This window comes from Periophthalmus magnuspinnatus, chromosome 22, assembly GCF_009829125.3.
Source record: "Periophthalmus magnuspinnatus isolate fPerMag1 chromosome 22, fPerMag1.2.pri, whole genome shotgun sequence".
NCBI lineage: Eukaryota > Metazoa > Chordata > Actinopteri > Gobiiformes > Gobiidae > Periophthalmus > Periophthalmus magnuspinnatus.
The window spans coordinates 8266572-8287487 of NC_047147.1; the positions used below are offsets into that span (position 1 = coordinate 8266572).

At 37.7% G+C, this 20916-nt stretch overlaps 1 protein-coding gene across 4 annotated transcripts in view; it reads left to right on the forward strand.

Moving 5' to 3' along the window:
* Nucleotides 1–20916, forward strand: part of numb (NUMB endocytic adaptor protein) — a 51945-nt gene that overhangs the window by 27060 nt on the left and 3969 nt on the right. For 2 of the 4 annotated variants that reach the window (XM_033988037.2, XM_033988039.2), the window contains exons 2-8: nt 2164–2300; nt 8226–8300; nt 16453–16485; nt 17643–17717; nt 18817–18957; nt 19573–19777; nt 20139–20435. In XM_033988037.2, coding sequence (XP_033843928.1) covers nt 2175–2300; nt 8226–8300; nt 16453–16485; nt 17643–17717; nt 18817–18957; nt 19573–19777; nt 20139–20435 — 952 coding nt within the window. In that variant the 5' untranslated portion in view covers nt 2164–2174. The remainder of the gene's footprint in view (nt 1–2163; nt 2301–8225; nt 8301–16452; nt 16486–17642; nt 17718–18816; nt 18958–19572; nt 19778–20138; nt 20436–20916) is intronic. The other 2 variants (XM_033988038.2, XM_055231079.1) reach the window with 1 other exon arrangement.

Sequence of the window (20916 nt, forward strand, 5' to 3'; positions counted from 1 at the left end):
TATAGCTTGAGCCGGCCTTGCATTGTCATATGTGAGATATTTTAACACTGTAGCTAGCTAGTTGCATGTGGATAAAGCTGGATGGCATTTGGACTTCTGAATGTCTCTCCTTATAAATATTTATGGGGGTGTGATGCTTTAACTGTCTGCCACCCCATCTTCACACTACGGAGCAAAATGGTGTGAACTTGTAAATAACTGGAAGTGATTTGAACAAGTGGTGGCAATAGAGTTCTTATATTTCACCAGTGTCCTAGTTTAAGATAATACTCTTTATGCATTTTTCATTAATTGAGGTAAATTGTAGAATTATTCATAAACAAAACTTGCATGGGTCAGTTGGTAAAAGCAATGGACATATTTGTGTAGTGTAGCTGTTTTGATTTGACTATTAGTATTTTATTTTTCAAGCAAGGTTTTTGTTCGTGTTAATTAAAGACAAAGTAGTATTAATTATGCCACAACAGCAGACCATATTTTTGTTGAATTTTAATGGACTTTGTAAAAGTCTTTGTTTTCTTCAGCCGCTAACTATTTTTGTGCATTTTTCTAAAGAATTGCCCTATAGCAAAGAACATTTGCGGTAACATATTAATTATTTCCATTTACCCTCTTAATAAGCTCCTTTATGGGATTATTATTATGATAGAAGTTCCCCTAAAGCACTGTTCCCTGGTTGCTGTGTTGGTGTTGATGTGGTGACAAATATCTGTTCACATCTGGCTCTGAGACATCCTCCTTTAGGCCTAAACAGAATAAAGCTGTTGGGACATAATATACATTCCTTGATTCTATGATTTCCATTCAAACTGCTAACCTTGAAGTTCAATTGAATATGACCAATAAAAGTTGAATAGGTTTGTAATTAATTGTGTTCAGATACTGCTTAATGTGTGTGCATAAGTTGACATAACAAATATTATATGAAATGGCTACAGGCCTGTCACGGTAATTACTATATCTACTTATCGTTCAGTATGAGATAGGAGGAACAATCATTTTTGGGGGGCAATATTTATCTTGGGTACTTTTTCTTTGCACTAAGGGGAAATCTTTAGTTTTTTGGCTATATAATAAGATTTAAGCCGTGAAAGGTTAAATGAATAACTTCTATGCTTCATTACAGATGCAAACTATGTACATTCTGCTATTTATTTATTGCAAATCATGTTTTTGTTAACACTATTGTAGATTCAGAATAGTTTATGTGGTTTAAATCTGGGTTATTGTGTCAGTGACATAAATTTGTTTCAGTAGTATCATTTGTCATCAGCCATATATTGAACTTCAAAATGTTTTATCGTGACAGGTCTATGGAGATTTGCAAAATTAGAATCTAATGTCTATGATAAAAGTATTTTGTAGGCTGCACAATAATTACATTGAATTTACGGCTTTATCCCCATGTTTGGAAGATTACAATGTATTTCATTTTACTTCCATTCCATGGTCAAATAACTTAATCTAGTTTTTGATTTTCTATTGGCAGTTTAAGGTGAGGCTGTCAGTTTGATGGATTTTTTTTATATTTTTACTTGTCTAAACTAGGCCTGTCACAATAACAAATTTTGAAGTACGATTATATTGGTGAAGATAGAAATATAGGCGATAACCACAATGGTCTTCAATGCGATCACCCTAAAGTAGGATTTCCCCCAAAAAACTGTTCTTTATATGGAGTATTTTTATTGAACATGAGCTGCAACATATCAATGAAACACTTAATGAGTCGTAGAAGTTATTGAATCAACCCTTTACTGCTCAATTATTCAGAAAAGTATAAAGAATAAGAAATGGTTCCCCATTAGTACAAAGAAAAGTACCCACGATAAATACTGACTCTCAAAAATAATTGTTCCATCTGTCATATGTTGAACGATACGTCAATATTGTAATTACCGTGACAGATCTACGTTAAACATTTACCAGTAGCATTATACAACCGTATCCTCATCAATGTCCTTGTCTTGTATCAAACTCAGGAAATGTACTCACACTTATGTTGTCAGACTCTGTAGCTGCTTTGTGAAATTTCCCTACGGTGCAACATTATCATTTACTTAATGTTGCTTATAATCCTCCCAGCCTTTACTTAACCTTTGCTGATGCTAATGGCTAACAGTTGATTAATAAATGTCTCTTTTCATTTTGTTATATTCTCAGCGGGCTCAGCCATGAACAAGCTACGGCAGAGTTTCCGCCGGAAGAAAGATGTGTACGTTCCCGAATCAAGCCGACCGCACCAGTGGCAGACGGACGAGGAGGCGGTCCGCAGCGGAAAATGCAGTTTTGCCGTGAAGGTGAGTCTGCTCTGCCAGATCAACCCCATAGACACAGAGGACAATACACGCTCAGAACTGCACACAGAAAGTTACGAGATCCCCAAGGACACTGCATGTGATTAATCATAGGCATTCCACCAGCGAGCAAAGCTTTCATCAGAGGTGCAAGCTAATTTGTAAGAGGCGTGTGCACTATGTTTTCTGCCCTCCGAGACTGTGAGAGTATTGATAGAAATTAATGCAAGTTGTAAAAATGAAATGTTTCGTTGTGGTAGCGTCAAAATGCTGAATTTGCGATCAACAATAGCTAAAATGTATACGTTCGTTTTTATCAGTGCATACCGTAATATTTGCCCCACCTTTTCCCATTTCCTTCATGGTTAAAAAAGTTAGATCTTATTGTAATATATAAATGTAAAAATACTAATTAAGAAAAAACAAAAGAACAAATATTTTCAAATGTCACCCCACTTCTATAGTATGCTTAATGGCAGAGAGTTCACCACCTGCTTGTCTTCATGGAGATTGTTTTGCCTGGAATGCTTCATAGTGTGCCATTAAACATGTTTATCTCTATGGTGACAAGCAAGGGGTTGTAATTGAATAAACGCTTGATTGATTTGTTTAATGCCATACTGTGGAACTCTTCGGGCAAAGGAATAGCCTGTCTGTGGAATGCAGTGTGTGACTAGGCTGCTAAAACTGCTACATTTTCATATTCTAGCATTCACAAAGACTCATATTTACACAGAACCACTGCTGTAGCATATTTATTTACAGTGGCTTACTGCAGAGCTCAGAGACGCTTCTCGTAAGGCTCGGAGCATCCAAAAGCAAAGTGCTGTAATTCGCAGGAACGGCTGACCTGCTGTGTGAGTAATGGACTGGGTGCTTCACACTATTTAGTCAACAAAAACCTCTCTTTGCAAACACTAGCGCCATGGTATACTTCCTATGAACACTCCAGTCTCACCTCGGCAACAGAAGTGAAAACTGCACAAATGAACTGAAATTGATGCCTGATAGTTGCCCTTTGTGTTTGAGCATTCACCTGAAAAGACAAATATGAACTAGAAGTGCCCTGGCTACTAAAGGCTAAAGAAGCATTAATTGTAAACCTTGATATTTCTTCTCAGTCAAAAGATTAGTTTGTATGTGAGTTGATGTAGGTTTCATGTTAAGGTTACTGACTTTTCAAACAGCATGACCATATTTCAGTTTTTATGCTTTTATTTTAATTTCCTGCGTATCCATAGTAAAGCGACTCTATGAAGCTTGTATTACACATCTGCATGATCAAATAGCATATGTTTTTGATAAAGTGGTAAAATATTCTTATAATTTTGAACGCAAAGTATAAACGGGACACACTTTTGCTTTTTAGCTTAAATAAGTCGTCATACATGTAGTGTCTTAAAATAATTATTAAAAACATGCACAAATTATCTAAAAAAGACAAAAAAAAAATGTCCATTGCAGCTGTATGCCTGTAGAATTCCTTAGCATGACCTAATTTTACCATTGTGACATGACAGGCCCCTTTATCTTTCTGATATTGGGCCAATGATTTTATTTTTATCACAAACAAGAGTCCACTGATTGATTTGCTGGTCTCCATTATGCCTTCTGTATCTGCTCTGGTCAAACTATTTTCCTGACATGCCTGAGCTTCCTACACTGTGCTAGTGCAACCAACCCTGCTGCTCCTCTCTCTCCCTCCCTCTCTCTCTCGCTCTCCCTCCCTCTCCCTCTCTCTCTCCCTCTCTTTCTCTCTCTTTCCTGGCTCGCTGGCTGCCTGACAGTGCTTGCTGGTGCTGTGGCTTGTTGCGGCTGTAGCTTAACGATGGAGGGAGAGAGAAGTTTGGTCAAAAACGTGTGGGAAAAGAAGCAGGCATTTGAGGCCATGCTTTTCACATAGAGTCAATTGAGCTCAGAGTGGCGTTGCTTAGAGCTGCCCACTTCCACAAACTGGGCCTTTGTTTTGGACTTGTTAAGTAACATTAGTGTTCATTTGCATGCACTTGTCATCTAAGCACGATACAAGTAGAAGCCGGAAAAGTGAGATCATTGTTATGTTTAGGGTGTGTAGTTTGAGTATTTTGAAAATATGGCCATGAAATGTAATATGTTTTTTATGTGACTATGAGTTATGTTGCTGTTTGTAATCCATAGAGTTGTGATTTGCTGGGAATGTTCCGCACTGTTGCATTAAACTGGTCTACTGCCATGAAGAAAAGCAGATGGCATTACCAGGTCAAGTTACAGTTGAGATCTGTGGAAAGGTGAACTCTTTCACTTGTAAGAGTGCATGATTTTCAAGGTATTTTCAAGCAAAAGACCCATAATTTAAAAAATCTTGGACATGTGTCGAATGCAATAATGGGGAACATTCCTGCTAAAACAATAACGTCTCCATGAGAGTATAAGTGGTGTAACCTCTACCAGAAAGCAGTGAACCTTTGATAATCTGCTGTACATGCAAAGCTACTCTGAAAATATCTTAAACAATATTTTGGCCTGTCAAACTGGTTCTGTGCCCTGCTAATTAGTGCTCAGGACGGCTCCTTCCATAAAACACGAAGGAAAAGGATAGTATTTTACATATGCTGCAAAATTTACATATTACGCAATCTTCATATGTAGTTCTGGTTTGATTCGATTACAGCTTACTTTGCATATGACCCTAACTGAGGTGAGGAAATCAGGACCATGTAGCTATATCCTGCATTTGTAATGCGTCGAAGCTAGCTTTAATGATTGTTTTTGTTGTGAGTAGATTTACATAGTCATTCATATGAAAATCGATTTGGGCTAATGCATGGTTTGCTGCAGATTGATTCCACACACTCGCTAGTCAAAATGGGTCTTGAATATTTAGCTGTGTTCATTTTTCTCAGACATATTTCTCTGCGATGCTATGAATTAATTCCTCAAATCCCTCTGGATTACACCCAGTCCGCCGCCGTGAAGCTCGGTCCTGTAAATGGATAATGACATGATTTTGAAAATGTGCTTACTAAAAATGCTATTATTAACTGAGATAAGCAGTGGGATATTTCCTATAGGCACATTTTAAGGGGACTTAGCATTGCTTTGCCTGGAATGTTCCACAGGAAGGCATTAAAATATGCATGTTTTTGAATGTTTTTATCAATAGAAACCCATGCATCCATATGAATGTATCCATATTTTTCTTCATCACTAAAATAACATGAACAAATGAAATATTACATATTGCTCAGTCTTTGTAGGAATCAGCTTTTTTCATAATTTTTGGCACCATCTCAAGTTTTCACATTCAAATATTACAACTCATTAAAAGTAGTAATTTTCATATATTATAGTTTCCCCTCAGCCTGTACTTTAGTCACAGCCTTGAAAACTCCTACTGCCTCATTATGGTATTCCCTGGTCACTTCTGCTTGCGTACCGTTATACCATCTCTCTAGTGTTTTACATGCCGCAGCTCTGGTCCACGACATTGGTGTTGTGACTCATATGTGACATCACACTCTGAGAATAGCTGGGGCCCGAGGGTGGGGGGCCAGGGTGGGGTTATTTATTGCGGGTCCTGTGTTGTATCTGTAGGAAAAGGGTAAGGACTTCCTCCCCACACTGTTCATACAATGGTCCCGGGACAGTGGGGGTCATAGCTTTGCAGTGACTCTAAACAGAGAAACATGGGAGGAGGAGGATGGAGGCTCTCCACAAATTCACTTATAAGCAGTGAGGTCATATTTAACGGGCTATTAATCATATTTATGAATAAAAGACATGGCACTTTTTACATTAAGGAACCACTCACCTATTCACACACACTCGCATACACCAGTACAAGCAGATACTGGAGGCGAGGTGGGGTAAGTGTCTTGCTCAAGGACACAACAGCAGTATTCATCTGTGGGAGCTAAGATAGAACTGCCAGCCAGTGGATCTTGATGTTATGCTGGAAGTGAGATTTGAACCGCCAAACTTCATATCAGAACACTCTACAAATTGAACTACTCGTCCTAAAATTGTGCTCACAAAAATACAAAGTGAAAGAATTGGTGAAATTAAAAAAGGCATTTGGGAATTATTTTTATTTTGTATTTTAAAGCAGGCACATTATGCAAAATCGATATTTTAGAGCTTTTATTCATGTTAAGGTTGTTTGTTTCCCCTTCTCATTTATCCTCTCAAAGTTTTATTTAGCGTGATTCATCCATGTTTGAGCAATCTTTATACTCAAGATTATACTACTCAAGATGTCACTGCTTCCATCAACCATTGTTTTCACCACCGCTGGCATAGCCCCACTGCTCTATACTTTGTTCTCCAATTTTATTTCCTTAATCCGTGATATGCGAAGGATTCACCAACCTCGCACAAATGGAAAAAAAAAATCTGCTACTCTCTAGCATGATGTGCAGCTATCCATAAAAGGGGCTGACAACTCTGTGACTCTTTGTTGTAATGATGTTTACAGCAATGTCAGCTCCCATTGGGAACCGCAGTTTTCTACCACGGAAGTGAGTAGACTTGTTTCTTCTATTAAGTCATTTTAAATCAATATTGCAATTTATAATATCCAAATTATAACATGATGATCCCTGGGTGTCATAGATTATAATTTTATAGCAGGCACAAGCACAGTATGTGTTCTTTAATAATTGCAAAAATCATACAAACAAAAGTAAACAAAACAAAAGGAAACAAAAGGAAAAATATGTGGTTTGGTATTTCAAGAGACATTATGTGTACATACAACTTTAACTCTCCAGATGTGCATTGAAATTCCTTTTGCATTCACATCCACAAACTGTCTCGAAATCTTTCCTAACTTCACTTCTTAAATGATCATTTCTGCTGTGATGAATGTTTCATTTTTTTATCCTTGTATCTCTACATGATCATGAAAATCTGCTTCTACAATGATCCAGTACAAATTATATCCCTCCCAAAACATGGTTCAATCCCTCATGGTCTTGTTGTCGGCCGGATTGTAAATTATGGTGCAATTTTCAATGACAGAGAGGCATCATCTGTAAAATCCCTGTTTGTTTAGAGCCACCAGCTGGTTCACCTGAACACGTCTAATGAGCCTCTCTCCTCTCAGCTGGGGCCAACGCAAGGTTTAATACATCAAACACAGCACTGGGCTAACAAATGCTTTTTTCAACCTGCATTTAGCTATTTGTTACACAGGAAATGCAGCCGCGTAGAAAACAATACCATTTTTATAAAGCAAAACTGAAGGGTCATATGTTTTAGATACAGAGTGTTTCTTCGTGGTTAGATAGATTGGTACTCATGCTTTTCCATAAGGACGTTTGGGTTCAATTCTCGGCTGTCGCTCTTGGTGCAGTCTGAGTTATTCTTTAAATAGTATTTTTATTTCCTTCCATGGATCAGGTGTTTTGATTCATCTTTGATTGTAAAAGTCAATTGTACTTTGGCTGCAAGTTTGAGCCTTAAAACTATCGGTTTCCATCTGTACCTCTTCTGTTGTCACGGTATCAAATTGTCAAACTTGGCACAAATGAAAAGACTTGGTTAATGGCACTTTTTATCAAATCAAATGTAATTTTCAATACAAAATAACAGTACTTTCTTTAACCTTGTGATCTCTTACTAGTTTTGATCAAATCCATTTTAAAACTATTCAGGAAAGATCACATTTTGCTCTACAGTTTTATTTCGGTGTCAGTACATTTATTTTATTTTTCAACAAATCATGCTAACCACCACTCAGAAGTTGTACATGTTTGCATTTGATGAAATTACCGGTAATGTTTTTGTCAATACACCAAAGACTGTTTCCAAATGAACCTCTAAACGTTAATTGGCTTATTTATGTTCTTTATCCCATATCGACCTGTTAATGTCTTTAGAGGAAAGATAGCCACCGGGCACTATTAGCCCCACATTACTGACGTTTTATCTGATGTTCGTCCCTTGCAGTACCTGGGACATGTGGAGGTGGAGGAGTCCAGAGGCATGCACATCTGTGAAGACGCAGTGAAGCGGCTCAAAACGGTAGGTCTCACTAGAAAACCCCTCCTCTCTGTCTATAGCGGGATCCCTCATTGCCTCAGTACTTTTTTAATACTAACATCAAAAGCCCTAAATCTGTCACATCAAGTTGTAGCGTTTTGTTCTTTGTAGTGAGTTTTCTCTCTCCATGCCCGCCTTTTCTCTCAGATTTGCCATAGTGAGTAGGACAGTGGACGATGGTGCCTTGTAAGTGATTGGGAAAGCCTTATTGCTATTGACTCCATCTCAAAGGCATTCATTTTATTCAGTGATATTCTTTCTGATCCTCTTTCTGTGGATGTCAGATCGTAGTCCTGCCCAGAGCTTGAAAGACACTTCAAAGCCGTGTTTGAAGAGTAAAGGATCATATTATTTTTATATAGACATTGAGCGTATAGCCAGAAGAACAACTACAATCAGTTTAGCTGGTGTGTTAAATTCTGCATTATTTTTTTAGTCATCACATTATTGTCTTTTGTTTGTATTATTAATGTTATAAGTAAATATTGATCCCCACAATAAGGCCAGTCCTCTAAACTAGATTTGATCTGGATATATACCTTTCCTATAGTTGAACAATTTGACCATAAAAATAACATTAGCAGTTTTACAGGTCTACTGCTACTACTTCTACTACTATTACCACTACCACTATAGGATTTTTTAGCCATTAGCTATCCAGCCAACCTTTTCTTTGTTAAGGTTCATGCAATGTGTCATTGATGCTCATACTTTCTCAAGACACTACATAGCAACATTGCGTAATTCCACTTGCGTCTCTACTGTCTATGACCTGCACTGTGGACTGCCACAGACCACCTCTAGGGGGCGGGGTGCTGTTATCCACTTCTCTTCCTTCCTTTGCCACTCCTTGTAACACTCTTAGCCGGAGAAGACAGGCCGACATGTACTTCCTGCTACTGTCGGTTCCTGAAGAGTTACGCAAAAGAAACAAATTCCAGGTTCAAGGGGGAAGTTTGTTTGGGAGGGTGATGACTTTTCCATTCAGAGAGCTGTGAACCAGGGCTCCACCCAGGACAAGCTCCTCTCAGTCTGAGTAACTCTAAATCCAGCTTTGGAAACAATAAGACAGTGCTTTGAATTCAGTTTCACAGATTTTATCTCGGTTCTTGTTTGGTCACATTCAGCCCTGGTTTAAATTTTTAGATTGGTGTGAAGTTGACAAGATAAAGCTGTAGTCTTGGGTTTATTGAGAACATATATATTTATTGATTGAATGTATTATTTTATTATTTATTTAACAGAACTAATTCCTGGTCTGTATTGGCATTAAAATTCCTCTCAGCCACACAATAAGGATCACATTACAGTACATATAAATATTGTTGTGATTGTGAGTGATCTGTTAAAAGAAATTATAATCTGGTTTTCCATATTTTATTCAAACAGTAAAGAGCTCACAACGCGTATGTGGTCAGCTAGTCCTATCTCACATGTATTAAACTATAAGTAATTATTACCGTGACAGAACAATATTTTTTGCAGTGAATATTTATCACGTGTGCCTTATCTGCATAAAACAGTGTTGGTCTTATGATATGACTTCAGCCAGTGGGGTGAATAAGCAATAAGTTTAATGGGGTTATTGTCTCAGTGGCATGAAGTTTTAAAAATATAAAACTGACTTGAAATGTTGTTGTCTCTTTCCTGTCTGCGCTGTATATCACGGTGCCGGACACGAGCAGGTCTGGTGTTGTAGTTTTTCTTTTAGGATCACGTCAGCGCTCCTGGGAACACATCCAATTTCAGGTTACAAAAGGCTTTGAGCCAATGACACATACAGGGTGACTCAGACCTGATTGAGAATCCACTCCATCCTGCCTCCTCCACAGTGTTATCAATACCTACTCACCCTGGTTCATTATTAAAGGATCCGAGGGCTTTTAGTCATTCACACGTCACACTAGATGAGCTGATAATGAGTTTGTCCATTTGATCTTTGAGAGTGACAAAAGTTTTTTTATGTGATTAAATAAGATAACGGGTGCAAAGCCATTTTTCTATCAGTTCTGCGCAATATTTCAAATGCATGACCTTGGACGGAATCATCCTCACTCTTAAAGTTCGGCCTGTCAGCTGCTGTATTTATCATGTTGTTTTATATAGATTTTATTATAGATTTCTCTCATATATTGCATGTGTTGAATTGGGAGCAGAGTTTATTGCTAAAAAATACATTGAACAACATACATTCTAACTGTGAGCAGGCTTGCCTCTCCACAGATTTGACCTTTAACTTGGCCTGATGGAGTCACCTGGTTGTTTCCTTGGACATGGTCAATGTTAGCCTACATCCATAATGTCCTTGAAATCCAATTACATACTTTGTAGTCAACTCGCTTGTGTACAGTGCAGGGGAGGAAGCTGAGGTGGGCTTTGATGATGGTCACATGTTCTGAGCAGAGCCAGGGGCAGAAGCTGTTATTAAGTTACTGCGTCTTTAACAAGGCGACCAGAGCAGAGTCAAGTCAGAGGTGTGTGTTTGTCTGCTGCTGTCCGCCCACCCTGACCTGACCCAACATAATGATATTTACTCCTCTACGTCCTCTTTCTGTGGGAGTACAATTCAATACCTTATACCTAATCTAGTTATGATTATGTAAGACAAGACGGTTTCATTTTACCTGAAAATTTTTGTCTAAAGCTAGAAAATAAACTTAGATTTCAGTTTTTGTACTATTCACAGTTTGCACTAGATGCCACAATTTCAGATTCACAGTTATTCTAAAAACTCACTATTTTACAATTATTCCCATTTGTTGAGCCTATGACCAAAAATGTCACGTTCAAATTTGCTTTCATGGAGTTTAGAATAAATTTGCTTATTTTTACTGTTCAGGTTTATCAATACAAAAGTTTACTTGAAAATTAATCAAACAGCCTGGATGAATGAAATTTCCACCAACTGTTTTTATGTAAGACATTTGGAACGTTTTGTGTAACTTTAAACGTTGCCCCAGAGCTGTTTTGCTATTTAAACATTTTTCCCTCAACCAATTACCGGTAACTGCTAAAAATAATTAATGTGTGGCTTGAATTCAGTAGGACTGCAGCTGAAAAAGAGGGTGTGGCCAGTCTCCCAAATCAATTAAATATCTCTGTAATCTGACCATGTGTGTGACCAAATCTGCACTCTCAAGATGACAACTACACTACAGCTACGAAAAAATGAAAAATCCAAATCTCCATCTAAATCGCATACCTGTTGCTGCTGCTGCTAAAATCAAAATAAAATTATTAGTCAAGACTCCATCGACCAATTAACTGACTAAGCGAGGAGTCATTGGTCATTTTTAGTACTCTTCTATGACTTGGCATTCAATTTCTCCTTGGGCCTTTTTACAGATACATTCTTGCTTACTCCCTTCCACTCCTCTGAACCACGTAGTATGCAGTTGCCAGGCGACTAGACCCAGCCCTGGCTCCCACAGTTGAAGCTAACGCTGCTAATGTTGCTCAAGAGGACGGCAACTTCCAGGAACTGATGACTTAATTGTTACGGAAGGAGGCCCACACCTGCAGGGGCTGGGGTCATGTTACTTTTACACTGTGCTGAGAATAGGGCTGTTTGTTCAAAGTCCACATGCCACCAGTTCTACCATGTTAACCTTGGAAACTAATGTAAAGACCAGTGTCTCACAAACTACACTACATTACACTTGTACTATATTTTACTGGATTGTAATGGGTATATTTCAATTTAGGACTAAAACAAGAAGATAGAAAAGAAATGAATAGAATAAGATTGAAGGAATTAACAGACTAACCAGGACTTGACCAGGACTTGACCAGGACTTGACCAGGACTTGACCACAGGACTTGACCACAGGACTTGACCACAGGACTTGATCAGGAATAAACAATGTGCAGTACATATTTAGCATGTCGTTGTTCAAAGAAACATCCATATTTTTTCTTTTACCCTCTGAGGTATTACTTCTGAGGGGCAGCAGCACATTATAATACTCACTCCTTCTTTCCCTCCCTCAAGATTTCATTGTGATGTCATTTCCTACGCGTGTCTAGGCTGTTTACGCTGTGCTAGTATCGCTGAAGTTATGTGAAGTTTCATCATTAAAGGAGTGTACTTGTCGGGCCTCGGGACATGTGGTTAAACACAGACGATCTTCCTGCTTCTTCGATAACATCAGTTGTTACTTTATCTTTACTTTTTGCAGTTTCATCTTTTATTTTATCCTTGATACATTTTGAGTATTTTTCATCTTGGTGGCAAAGTAAACAGAGCTTATCTCACAAACAAAGAAATATTACAATAGCTGCATGAAAGCTGATTAAAAGTTAAATTAAGTAAACTTGCGGTGTAGTCTTTATACTCATGTTTTTACAAAAGGTATAAAGACATGTTTTACACTTGTCCAACTTTTACATTTTTGGGTGTGTTTTACCACAATATGGATTGCCAAAATATCATTCGTTTATTGTCAACAAGATAATCACTGGTTTGATTGATGGATTTTTTGTCCCGGTTTAACCCTATGATACAAAAGACATAAACTCGGCAAAAAGACTATAAACTTAATATCTCAACCACAGCATACAGTGTGTAAATGTTTTGAATTCTCAGACGGTGAGCTTGCGGGCCAGTAGTTCACTCCCACATGATTCTTGTACCAAATGTTTAGTCGAGGCTGTTTTCGCTGTGCGTCTGTGACAGATGCTGCTGCAGAAGTGTGCGTTGTATTGGCACTGCCTCAGCCCCGGATGTTGTTACTGGGGGCAGAGACGATCAGACACCAGCTGCCGGTTAATGGCTTGTGGTGCTATGTTTAGCTCTGAGGGTCTCAAAGTGTGGGGCAAGGATCGCTGGAGATACAGATCGCCAGTGGTGGTTTAGTTTAAAGTTATATAATTGTTTTTTTGTCTCTAGAATTAAACTTGTGATATTGATCTAAAACAGCTTGTAAATACAGAAAGTTAATTGAATTCCTGTTCTTGATAGACCCCACCTCTTCATAAAAAAAAATCACTGTAGGAGGCAGCAGATTTTCATGTATTTATTTGTATTGCTGAAAATGGCTATAGGACATTTTTAGCTCAACTTGCTTGACCCACAAAATAATTCCAATTAAGTAGTGAGCGCTGGGCGGAAATGGGGGGTACTCGAAAGCAGATTTTTTTTTTTTTTGAGCACTTAAGCCTCAAATACGAGACAATACAGGATTACTCGAACTTGGATTACTCATTATATTATCGTTGCCTTTATAATCAAGACATCATCATTATATCCTACATTTTTATACAATAGAATATAGTTTATAAGATCAAATAATAGTTCCATAAGTATTCCAAAGTGGCCTTATACTAGATTTACTGATCAGAAATTATCCGACTTTTTTCTTTTTTTAAATTTCTTTTTCAGTACTGATACCTGTTAAAATGAGTATAGATAGAAAAGTTTAACATCACCCTAACACAGACCACTTTTGGGTGTTGAGTCTTTTTGAGGTCTCGGACAGTTTTTGTTTAAATTATTATTACTTTCTTGTCCTGTTTGTGTCGTGGCGTTACTTCTCATGTAGCCACAGTTTAAGCCTGGCTTTGTGTTTACTTGATCCGGATTTAGTTGTGGGTTAGTCCTTGTTTAATCCTGGTTTACTTTTTCACTTCTGGTCAATGGTATTGTTCAGGTTTGGTTAACTGTGCCGTTTTTGCTCCTAAGCCAGTTGTTGAACCGTTATGTGGTCTATGTTTGCAGTTTTATAATGTATGTCTATATGTATGTCTAGATTTGGGCTCATTTTAGCTCAACCAAAACAAATTTCTCACTTTTGTTTTCCTGAAATCTACTCCTTTAGTTGTTTCATTGTTGTTGTTCATGGTCTTGAGCTTTTCAAACCTGTCTTTTCTTTCTACACAAAGCCTCTTTTCTCTGTAGTCTCATAGTTTAGAGTAGCTCCTCCTACATGGAAGTACTGAATGCTATTCTTGTTTTGTGTCACAATTTTGTGTTTTTGAGCAGGTATTTTTGCCATGTTGTCAAGAAATTTAACCTCCACTGAAATTCCAATTTGCTAACCTTATAGCTTCCTATAGCTTAACCAAACTAAACAATAGGTTCTACCATCGCTTCATAGATAGACCCATTTAGTGTGTATAAATAACATGGCTGGAAATGTATCCTGGTGAAATAGTGCAAGTTAAAAGATCTCATTGCATTTTAATAGTAAGTACCTACGGTAGTTAAACTCTTGGGTACTGCAGATGCACACAATTTAAGCTTATAGCACTGCATAACCTAAAATCTTAATGCTAAACATAGTAGTCTTCCTTTTAAAACTACAAATTCTAACTTCAGGAACTACCTAATTCATATTGCAGTATTAAAATATGTCACCAGAATGCATTCTCTGCTTAACTGTGTACCTTACTCTGAAAAGGGTCTATTTGGTTCTCACAACTCTACAGACACTCTCGTAAGTTCTCTGCTGTTTTAACAAGTGAAATCATGCATTAACACTACGGTAACAGGAGCTGAGTGGCACTCCTTCACACAGTCTGAGGAGGAGACCCACCTAAAGATTTAAACCAGTCCAGGGTTTGTTCTTGGCCTCAACTTGAACCCATTTGAGTCAGACTGGCTTCTTTCACACTGATGGCAAAAAGGGGGTCAGATCTAATTTGGGCAGCTGTTAGTCAATGGATTGTAATATGGTAAAATGAGTCAGTTACGGAAACAAGGCAGGATTTATGATAATAGCGCTGAAATCTGTAATCTGCCTAAGAAATTTGGCAAATGGCTTTGTGTATCCTGCTGTGGTTCAATTTGTCACTCATTATTTTGTGACAAACTTTTTGCAAATTCAGATTTATTTTAAAATTATGTCTCCTCCTGTTGTGCTCCTTATTGTGCATTTTGGGGTCCCAACAACTACCGGTAGCTGTTTTGGTCCAATGTTGTTATCCATGTAATGTTTTCATTATTTTCAAAGCTTTTTACTTTCCCAAATAAAGTGATTGATTGATAGAATTGTGACATTTAACAGCCATGTATCTATATGTTAAGTATTTGACTAGTTAACGGCTCACAATCATTTCTAAATTTGAGAAAAAGACAAAGTTTTTCAAAATGTTCCTTAGACCACTTTCTCCTCAGTGTGAAAGCAGTCTGTGACAGGGTCAATCTCTCGTCTGGACAAATGGGTTTCTGTCGGCTGAACAACAAAGGCCGCCCTCGTCTTTGTCTGAGAGGAAACTCAAGAGAATGGGATTTGGGACCAACCTACCTGAAGTTATGTGGTTCTGTCTCCCTTTTGACTTTATAGACTTATCACATGGTTTATTTGGATAATTGAAAGGGTACACTGGCTTAAGTTTTGCAGCTCTACTAACTTTGATAGTTCTGTCCATATTAACAAAGTATAACCCATTTAAACAACCCAGGGCTACTTTTACATGCACTCATAATCCCATCAAACTTTTTCTAAAATCGTAAACTCCATTAAACCTGTTTGAATTGCTAGCATATTGTTGAATATTAATTTTCCAGTTAATATAATGCTATTGCTCATTGACATACCCTGTGCACATATTAATGCATTGCACAATAAAAGCATAATATTTTCCACTGAAACCAACTAATTTGCCAAAGAAGCTCTCCTCCTGCATTCCTTCCACATTGCATCTGTAAATATGTGCGCACGTTTTGCTTTGTTAAGAACTGACAATGAAGTGAAGTCAGTGAATGATTTTGGTGGTGGATATATGGCTGGATATATACTTGTCTTTATTGAAGAGAAAAAAAAAAGTTGCATAGATAAATTTGTAACAATAAGGTCTTAACTTGTTGCTTGGAAAATTGACACCCCATCTGTCTTAGTGCCAAGTTTTGAATGAGTCTGATTGAAAATAAGTTGCTATAAAAACTCGATATTTATTTTTATATGGGAAAAACACTGTGCTGGAATTATATTGGTGCATGTAAACGTTCTGGGTTGGAAATCACATCCTCTCACTCACTCAGTCTAACTCTAACCTAGTTCATCCCACACAGAATCCACTCCTCTTCTTCCTTTGGGCTCCAGATCATGTAGTTTTTTAGGCAACACAAGTTTTGACTATTTTGTTCCTCCCTCGTCTCCCCCTCCCTCCCCCTTTTTACCACATCCACTTCCAGGACAGGAAATTCTTCAAGGGATTCTTTGCAAAAGTAAGTTGTCTGAGTGTTTTTTGAGTGTTTTCAAATTTTATTATTTTTATTCCTTCTTTTCACGCTTCACCCTTTGATCACGGCTCTTGGCTGAAGACACCAACACTGAACATGTCTGATGCATGTGTCTTAGTATTTTAAAATTTGGGAGGGGCACTTTTTCTATGTTTTTGTATTAACAGGTGTGTCTGCCCTCCTTCAGCTCTTATCTTCTACAAACAGAAAAATGAACAATGGCATTATATTTGTCTAGACTCTAAACTCACAAGTGTTTAGCTTTGTCGTGTTAACCCAATGGGGAAAGCCACTGCATCAGAGCACCATGTTTTATGCCAGTTCTTTTGGTTTTATAAAATAGAAATGAAGGCTATGTCCACAGTTGATATTTAAAATCTTTCATATGACTGAAAGTAGTGTGTCAAATAATTAAAGGAAAGAAAGATATTTATCAATTCTGAAAAAAATAGGACAGACCGACAGACTATGTTATATTTTGTAACTTAAAATACATTTGTGTCCCTGCTATTTCCTGGCTCTTGCTTGATATAAATTTGAAAGTGCATTATAACTTTTCTGGTGGAGTCGGTCATCTGTCATAGAGATGTTACCGGGACTGTTACAAAGTGTGGCATTAAACTTATCCATCTTGCATTTATTCAATCATAGGTGTTTTTATTACAAAAATTAACCCTGAAAAACAATCCAGTCAGAGTGGAGACAGATACATTTAGTGCCATACTGTGGAACATTCAGGGCAAAGCAACATTTCCTTGGAGACGAGTAGCTTTAAAACAGGGACATTTCAAGTAATTTACAAATTTAGCTTGTAGCTTAACAATTTTGTTTAATCTTTCAACATGTATTATTAGCTTAGGATGCTGGTTATGATTTAAAAAAAATCGCTTTGTTTCAATTTCTGTCACATTCAAATTGAAAAACTTAACAGATACATTTAGCCCTAGTGTGGACATAGCCTGAATGACACCGAACAGTAACTCCTTTTGTCTTTTACCTGGTGCTCCCTTCACAGGTGTGCTTTGTGTGTTTGATTCAATTAAAAAAACAAGCCAATGAAAACTCTTGCTGGGACAAGGAGAACACAATTAGTTAAACCTTATTCTTACTATTGTTTGTCCCTTTTGTGTTTTTGTTTTCAGGCGGGGAAGAAGCCGGTTCGAGCCGTGCTGTGGGTGTCTGCAGATGGGCTTCGAGTTGTAGATGACAAAACAAAGGTAGCGTCTATCACCAGTATTATACCAGTCTATTAATTATGTAACTTTTGAGACTCCTTTACAGTTTGCAGAGAAATGGTCTTAAGTACCCATTATTTTATTTAAACTTTTTTCAACTTGACGTTTTCTACTTCTTATTTTCTGTCTCTGTACTTAAATATCTTAATTTTGTATCATTATGAAACCAATGGATGGTTTCATAATGATACAAAATTAAGATATTTTCTTTTACATTGATGACGATCTTATCTTCTGAATGGTGAAAAATCCTCAAAATGTTGCGATTAACAAGAAGCTGAAATCCCTGAATAAGCACCAATTTAAATTTCAAGCATATTTTTAAGTGATTCCTGCCATAGTTAAATTATCTAGTGCTCTGAAAATGGTTTACATCTCTTTAAACTTTTAAGTCTTCCAGTTTTCAATTTTAGTATGACAAATTCTATACTGTCAGTTGAACAAAAGTTTTAGAGTGACCCAAGCGGTTTCTTCATTTCTGGTCAAATTGCTGGTGGACACTGTCTTAAATATATATATCTGAAGGGAGGAGGTAACTACACTGAAACTAACACACCTATTTGTATACAGTTTGTTTGTTAAGCTACTGAACTGTGCCAGAGTCATATTGTCATACCTGGACACAGAAGGATTACACAGAGGGATTACGCAGACAAATGTAGTTCATACAGACGGTGATATCAAGTAGATGGTTGAAATAAGGAGTTATTTCTTTGCTCTATTGACCTCCAAACTTGGAACTGTGCCAATATGCACTCAATGCACCTGCAGTAAAAGATGTGGTGCAAGCAATTGGTCTCAAGTTTAATCTTGGAAGGACACCTGTTGGACAATCACTGTTACTGCATGATTTAAGCAAAAAGCACTATCATTTCTGTTCATTCAAGAGGGCTGCTCAGTCATGAAAAAAAAAAAAAAAAGATAATCATAATTATTTGAGTCATAGTGGAAATCACAATTATTTTAAAATAAATATTTGTGAGCTTGTTTTTATTGATTAATTTTGATTGAACAGTTATTGTAATCATTGAATATCATGTATATATTATTGTAATGCTATTTCCCACTATGCTTTTCCCAGGACTTGATTTTGGACCAGACGATAGAGAAGGTGTCGTTCTGCGCTCCGGATCGAAACTTTGAGAAGGCCTTTTCCTACATCTGCAGAGACGGCACCACAAGACGCTGGATTTGCCACTGCTTCATGGCCATCAAAGATTCAGTAAGAAAATCCTGCTGTAGCACAAGCTGTTTACATTTGACAATACGTTGTAATAATGAAGAGTAATCTACTAAATTATTAAATTTATAACAATACATTAATTGCTTTACAAGTATTTGTAAAAAGACTGAATAAGATGCACATCTACTCAACTATTACATGCATTCATATAACATCTGGAAAACATCTGAAAAAACAAACAAACAATACAATATTTCCAACTATCTTGAAACAGCAACTCTAACGGTGCTGCTTGCCTTACCTGGAATATTCCACAATATGGCATTAAATTTATTTATCACTACAAAGACAGGGAAGCAGGTGAATCCACTAGTCCAGACAGCAACAGGTTAGATCTGTGGAGAAGCGAGTCCGGTCATAGTAAGAATGCTTGCCTTTCAAGGTATTTTTTTGCCATTAAAACACCTGTAATTGAATAAACAAATAAGTTCAATGCCATACTGTGGAACATTCCAGGCACAGCAATAACATCTCTGTTGAGACAAGCAGGCACCAGACAAGTTACATAGCACACCGTTAATTAACATAAAATAGGTTTAATCAGTTGATGACTACTATGTAATTACAGTGTATAGTAATGCATTTCTTTCCCAGGGCGAGCGTCTGAGTCATGCGGTTGGCTGTGCATTCGCCGCCTGTTTGGAGCGAAAACAGAAGAGGGAGAAGGAGTGTGGCGTCACAGCAACCTTTGATGCCAACAGGACGACCTTCACCCGCGAGGGGTCGTTTAGGGTCACCACAGCAACAGAGGCGGCCGAGAGAGAGGAGGTGATGAGGCAGCTCCAGGACGCTAAGAAAGGTCTGTGCAGTTTTAGGACTCTTGGGTTAGTGGTTGTCCTATTACATACCATTATCATCAAAAAGACATGGTGCAAACTATTACGTAAGGAATTTAGAAGGATGGAGAAGTTAAACTAATTGGGCTTTGGGATAATAATAGAAGTGAAGAGATAATGTTACTTCCTTTATGGAAATCTATATCATGCAGAAAATGTTTTTTAATTGCGTCTGACTGTTGGATCATTTCCCTTTTGAAAATGTTGAATACAATTTATGAAGCAGACGTTGTTTGATTTTATATAGTATTACTTAATAGGGTTGCCAAGATTAATCAATTATTAATCAATGACTGTGATTATTCAATACTCTGTCCTCCATAGACACAGACCCTAAAGTCAGTGTGAACTCGATCAGCAGTGGGACAAACTCGTCCGGGCCCCTCTCCGCAGGCTCCTCCTCCCCCTCCTCATCCCCGCCCCTCTCTGCGCCCATCCTGGGACCTCAGGTGATCCCGCGCCGACACGCCACGCCTGAGGCCCTGGCCCGACAAGGCTCCTTCAGAGGTTTCCCTGCCCTGAGCCAAAAGACGTCCCCATTCAAACGCGTGCGGTCTCTGCGCATGAACGAGCTGCCCTCCACTCAGCAGCGCAAGTCTGACTTCTCCATAAACAACACAGGTTGAGTTTATGATTCTTTTGAATGTGACAGCTTATAGAGAAATATCCTCACACTGAAACTAAAATAACATGCCTAATGGCCCAGTACAACATACATTAAACGTCTAGTGATACTAAACATATTTAAACCATCCTTTTTTGAAATAGAAATATTTTATAGTAAACAAAACAGTCAGTACTTCAACTTTATTGCATTTAAAAGTTTGAATTTAAGCAACAACAAAATATTCAGAATAGTATGATCTTATTTTGGAATATCTATATTTTGTCACTTTTATCATTTCATTTTATTTTTTGTCAGTTCTGTTCATCTTATTCCGTGTTGCTGTTGGCGCCGCCATCGTCATTTGGGTTGTATTATTTTGTATGGAGCTGCCGATCTTGATAGCCAATAAGTTCTATATGGAGCACAAAACTGTTTAAAGAATCGATGCAGTGTTGACTTGTTGATCACATGAACACTGAACATTTTACACAAAGA